Source organism: Plasmodium vivax, chromosome 10, assembly GCF_000002415.2.
Source record: "Plasmodium vivax chromosome 10, whole genome shotgun sequence".
In the NCBI taxonomy this organism is placed as follows: domain Eukaryota; phylum Apicomplexa; class Aconoidasida; order Haemosporida; family Plasmodiidae; genus Plasmodium; species Plasmodium vivax.
The window spans coordinates 82672-88644 of NC_009915.1; the positions used below are offsets into that span (position 1 = coordinate 82672).

At 43.1% G+C, this 5973-nt stretch overlaps 1 protein-coding gene across 1 annotated transcript, besides 10 other annotated features; it reads left to right on the top strand.

The window, feature by feature from the left end:
• Nucleotides 1-634: 634 nt before the first annotated feature.
• PVX_079770 (hypothetical protein, conserved) lies at nt 635-2045 on the top strand (the record flags this gene model as incomplete). Its single annotated transcript, XM_001613612.1, has 2 exons — nt 635-945; nt 1106-2045. The coding sequence occupies 2 exons, from the start codon at nt 635-637 to the stop codon at nt 1569-1571; spliced, it is 777 nt and encodes a 258-aa protein (XP_001613662.1). The 3' UTR covers nt 1572-2045.
• Nucleotides 1895-1917: a microsatellite.
• A 492-nt stretch (nt 2046-2537) lies between the features above and the next one.
• Nucleotides 2538-2568: a microsatellite.
• A 52-nt stretch (nt 2569-2620) lies between these two features.
• Nucleotides 2621-2666: a microsatellite.
• Nucleotides 2667-3821: 1155 nt separating this feature from the next.
• Nucleotides 3822-3841: a microsatellite.
• Nucleotides 3842-3890: 49 nt separating this feature from the next.
• Nucleotides 3891-3914: a microsatellite.
• A 384-nt stretch (nt 3915-4298) lies between these two features.
• Nucleotides 4299-4320: a microsatellite.
• A 160-nt stretch (nt 4321-4480) lies between these two features.
• Nucleotides 4481-4505: a microsatellite.
• A 148-nt stretch (nt 4506-4653) lies between these two features.
• Nucleotides 4654-4693: a microsatellite.
• Nucleotides 4694-5174: 481 nt separating this feature from the next.
• Nucleotides 5175-5196: a microsatellite.
• Nucleotides 5180-5215: a microsatellite.
• Nucleotides 5216-5973: the final 758 nt, after the last annotated feature.

The following is a 5973-nucleotide window of genomic DNA, read 5'->3' on the forward strand; positions in this document are numbered from 1 at the left end:
ATACTTTTTTTTTTTTTTTTTTTTTTTTCCATTTTGAAAAACCATTTTTTTGAGAATGGATTTGCATTGATGTAACATTATTTTTATGAAAGTACAATTTGCGTGGATAATTAAAACTTCTCAAATTTCTCCGCCCTTCCCCCCTTCCAGAGCTTATTTTTTTTTTTCGCGCACAAAATTGATAATATATGAATAAGCATTACTGCTTTATTTGAACGCTGAATATCGTACCAAAATGGCAGAAACGGAAAATTCAGTACGCGCATATATCAGGAGAATTTACGTGAACACATCACATGTAAGTGAGAGAAAAGTGGAAGGCATGGGAAAGCGCAAATATTTTGTGGGGGGTTGATGCGACATGAAAAGTGAGAGAGTTCCTTCTGCATGAGGAAGTCACCCTCGTCTGAAAACCCCCACAGTGAGCGCTTCTTGCGTGGAACCCCATGTCCCACAAACGGAAGAACCACAACAAATATGATTTGCAAAAATGATGAACTTTTTAGTAGATGCGTTAAACATGACGTGATAAGTTATGTCTCCATACTGTATGACCATTTGCTAATTGTGCCTCTCCCTTTTTTTTTTTTTTTTTTCCCATTCATTTCCTCCCCTCCAGTTTGTGAAAAACTACATGATCGCCACCGACCAAGAAATGCAGAACAATGCCGACCCGATAATGGACATCATAGCAACTGCACCAAGTGACTCATTATACTTTATCGAAAGAATAAATCTCATTTCAGCCGTAATAAGCATCAGCACGTCCTTCCCCTACTTGGCGTATCTAATCATTCACTGGAAGGAGTGCTCGTGCAATGAGATCCTCAGATGGTGGATAGTAATTAACAGTTTGCTGCAGCTTGTACAGGCCCCCGTGCGATTCTTTCTGTATTTCCTGTTGAGGAAGTATAAGATGGAAAATGAGCGGATGCACATTCACGCGTAAGTGACGAGCTTTTACTGTATAGCAGCGCATTGGTGCGTTAATGGTATGCGTGAAAATTTGTATTTCTTGCCCGTATATGAGAAGCCCCTCTGTGTGTACATGTCATTTGAGGGAGCACCACATCATCGTCACTACTCATTTGCTCCCCCCCCTTAGGCTGAGAAGACTGACGAGCTCCAAGGGATGGAAACTGAGCAAACGGTTCAGCCTACTGAACTATTTATGGTTCATTACAGGGACCGTCGTAATGGTCGTGACGAGAAAGTACACGAGGAATTTCTACCTGTGGTTTATATCGTGGTCTATCATCCTGTCATGTGTGTTCCGAGTATTCTTTACAGTCATATGGTTTTGCTTTTTTTTTCCATATCATCAAAATGTTCCGAAACAGAAAAAGGGGGTGCCGAAACCCTTTTTCGCAGAAATCCCTACCTTTAAATATTCACCAGACAGAAAATTAAAGAACGAGTCCTGCTCCATTTGCCTATCCGACTTTGCCGAAAAGGATGACATTCTTGAGTTAAGGTGTTTACACAACTTCCACACGAAGTGCGCCAAGAAGTGGCTCTCCCAGAGGAGACAGTGCCCGCTCTGCCAAAGGGACGTTATGAAAAACAATTAACTTGTTCTAATAACATTTGCAGGATCGCTCTTTTTATGTATAACGTGCGGTGGATGTGTGTCAATCGTTTGCATTCTGCCCCTTCGCCCGTGTAAAATATCTGCATATATGTGTACCTTCTCCCCGGATAGATGGCGCACGGCCCTCTCTGTTTTATTAAGTTTCCCCCGCGGCGCCTTCGACATGCGCACATGGGTACGTGTAAGCGCTATATGTACGTGCTTATGTGTACCCATTTTGTGCTTCCCTTTTTTTTTTGATCACCCGCCCACCTGTACTACTACCTCATTCGGTGCTTCCTCTCCCCTTTTTAATTATTTTTTTTTAAATTCCCATAACTATCTGTGTACCACCACTTATCATTTGGGGTCCCCCGTATTCATTTTTCGTTTCACTTTTTTTTTTTTTTTTTTTTTTAATATGTATTTATTAAGAATGACGTTTTAATGTGTATGTATACATATGCGTAGCGCCTTCCCCCCAAGGTGCGCTCAAATATATGTACACCGCCAATTCCACACGTGTACGCCAAGACGTATGTATGCCTATGTGTGGCGTACGATCCAGCACGTTACTTACGTATGTGCACCCCTCCCCCCTCATGACTGCATACGTTTGTTTTAATGTGTGCCGTTTTCTTTAATCAATGTAACCTTAAGTTATAAATCCTTTTTGTAAACACATGGGTACCAACCGTGTTCTGCAAAATAATTACCAACTCTTTAATATATATATATGAATATGTATATGTATGTATATGTACACCTGCGAGCCTTATCGAAAGGAGCCTATTTTTGTAAATTTAAAATTTTTTCCTGTCAACCCGCTTTCCCTCTTTTAACTCGCATGGTTCCAAATGAGGCGAACAGAACGAAGTGGTACACATTAACATTACCCGCTTCTTCAGAGAAAGCCCTACTCTGGACCTTTCCAAAATTTTTCTCTCCACCAATAAAAATATCCTCACTATGTACATATTTCCCGTTGGGACAGCTTTGCCTGCTCAACCATTTCGTAACCCACTTGGCAGTTACACATCGTGAGGATCTGATCAGTCGAACGGCCTACTCCGCACCAATTGGTATGACAGCCGTATGATACTCTACACTGGAGGAAGAGACCCAAACGAACGGTCTCCCCCCAACACACACGGTTGATTAATCGACCAACATAATCCATAAACACAGTTTGTTTGCGCACGAATGTACCCAAGCGGTGCAAAAAATGGGGCATAAAAAAGGAGGAGCTAAAAAAAAGAGCGGCTAAAAAAAATATTGCCAGATTGCCAAACTGAACGGATTGTGGATCCCCATTTTTGCAACTCCATTTAACAGAAACAATTTTCCGATTGGGCAATTCCGTACAGGGAAATAAAAAAAAATTCCACGGAGCGGCAATATGTGCACACAAATGGGGGCATATCTGCGTGCATGGGTGTGGCGGCACCCCCGTGTGTGGTGAACCGGGGGGATGCCCTCACCCACAAAATGTTGTCTCAAAAAAGTTTACCTCCATAATGTGACGCCCCAAAACGGTTGACACTTAAGCACAAAAAAAAAAAAAAAAAAAAAAAAGATACTATTGCCCCACTTCGATGCTGCACAGCGCACCGACATTTAGTACGTCTCCCGGTGTGAATCCTCGATCGGTTTGATAATCGTGAGCGGGTCACAGTTATACTCGTGCAGCTCTTCATTAAATTTAAATTTGGATATATTGCTAAACACGCTATCCTTCTGCAACGTTTTGGAGGAGGACAAAATGGAGGTGGAATTCTCCTGCGTTTTGCTAAAGTCGTTGGTTAAATCGATGGTTACATTATTCGTCGTGTTCACAGATGCATCCATTTCTTCGCTCTTTAAACTTTGTAAAACGCCCATATATTTATTGTACAGCTCTTGATTATTTGGGGGCTTACTATTCATTTGTTCCTTTTTAGGGTTACTTTCCCCGTCTGCTTCCTTCATATGTGCCTTCTCAATTTTGTTATTCGTTTTTTCCCCAAAGGAGGAGCTCATATTGCTGTAGGAATTGTTTCCTCCCTCTTCCCTAGCCAACAACTCTTTTTTGTTTCCATTCGGGCTGCTATCACTGGTTCCTATCATGTCCATTTTGTCCACCCTTCCATATTTTTCTCCTCCCCCATTTTTGCCATAAGAGATTGACCCTCCCCCCAATCTATTGGCTCCTCTCAAAACATGCGAATCGTTCGAGCTGTACAAAATGTTATTATAATCTGACTCCTTTTTGAAATTTAAATAATTTAATGGCTCACTTGGTTTCTTTTTACCAGAATGGTTATACTGGTCTACGCTGCTGCTCTGAGCGAAATCAGAACTAACTGAGTCGAGCAGGATGCTGCTAGTGTTGCTATTAGCCTCGTAACTCGTTTGAGAAATAAAATTGTAACTCTTTTTATCCCCCTCGTCATCGTTATAATAGTCCTTACCATTGTCTCCCTCGCTTGTTCTTCCACGTGTGCCAGTAGCGTTTTGGGATGCCCTGTTGCTTTCCTTATTCCTTGATGTGCTCATTTGGGAATTATAATCAGCAAGGCCACTCTTTTTTTTACGTCCATTTGGATGGTCCTTAAGCTTGTTCTTACTTCCGTACCTTTGCAGTGTAGTAGTTTTGCGCGATGCCTTTTTCCTCAAAGGATAGTCTTCGCTATTTTTTAAATTTTTTGTGTCACTCGATTTTTGTAATTTATTTTTTCGATAGTTACCATCTTGGCCCCTCCCCTCTGCGTCCACATAATTGTCCTCCTCCTCGTCTGTGTTGTACGCGGGGTATTTACTTCGGTAATCGTCCTTTCCATTTTGCCGCCTGTTTGCCATATTCGTTTTCTCCTTTTGGTGATACGTCTTATCATATGGGGGGGAGTCCGAGTCGTTCCCATGATACCCATTTGGTGGGTTATTTTTTTGGTCACTTTTGTGGCCACCTTTTTGACCATTTTGCGAAGCCCTTCTTGCGCTTGCCCCACTGGTCACTTCCCCCCTGGGCTCGCCCTCCCTCAGAGACCAATTACGCTTAAAGTCGAAGAGGATATCTTCGTAAGATTCCTTCCTGGTCATCTTGCCCGCCTTATCCGTCTTACACTTACTTCCATTTATTTCGTACGTGTTGTTTTTATTTGTGCGGCTCAGCTGGGACGTTCCCCTGACAAATTTGCTTTGATCCTTGGAGAGGCCATTTTTAGCCCCCTTGTTGGTCGACTTCAAATTGAAAATGTCCTTTATCTTGGAGCTGTTAAAGAGGGAAACGTCGTGGTTGCCCAGGTAGGACGAGGAGTTCTCGCTGCCGTAGTGCTCGTCCAGGTCGTCGCGCAGTTTCTCCCTGGGCACGGTGGCGCGGCTGCTGCGTCTGCTACGGCTGCTTCTACTGCCGCTTCTGCTGCCGCTTCTACTGCTACTCCCGGCGCGACTTCCGATGTGGGAGCTCTTCCCCCCCTTTCTCCAACCTCCGCTCTTGCTGCCGCCCTCATTATTGTTACTCGCGCTGTTCAGAGCCGACAGAGTCAACCCCTTCAACGTGGCCGTCGACTGATCATTGCCCCGGCTTGGGCCTCCCCTTGTCGCGCCCTTCTTCCGTTTGTCCTTCCTACTGAAGGAGAGGAAGTCCATATTGAAACTTCTACTGTTGGAAGAACTTTCCGATTCTTTCATCCCCTGGTCATTCCCCGATTTGTCGTTCCTACCCACAGAATCTAACTTCTCATCGTAGTGATCATTTTCGTTGCTATCTCCAAGGTTGCTTGCGTCGCCCTTCATCTTGTTGGTCAAACTGAGTTCGTTCAACCTTTGATCATCAGGCATGTCGTTCAGGCTGTCTATAATTCCATCTTCCTCCTCCTCCCTGATTCTTATGTCTTGCCTGTCCTCTGTGCCATTTTTATATTTTTTTCCAAAACTGTTTTTATTCGAGTTGATAAAGATGGTAAAGTCGTCATCGTAGTCATACATTTCGTTTTCCTCCTTTGAGTATTCATCATTAGTGCAGTTCAGTTGGTAGAATCCTTCCTTTGGTGTGCCGCTCTTTCCCTCCTTCCTTTCTTCCCTTGCTGGGTCACTCTCTGAGCGTCTATTTTGGAGTCCCTCCCTGTCTATGTGGGCATCCTTTCCAGAAGGGGTACCACCCCCTCCAACGCGTACCATCTCCTCTGCACTACGCAAAAATGTCTTCGAAAAATCGCACACGTTATTCCTCTGATGAGTATCCAGCTCGCTTTTCAATTTTTCGATAATAATAATATTATCATTATTATTTATAGTCAACTCGTCGATTTCTTTCTTCAACCGTTGAATCATTTTTTCATAGGAGTTATATTTCTTCTGTGCTTCCATGTGGAATTCATTATAAGCCATTGTGTTTTGCTCAAATTTGTTTTCCTTTTCTTGAA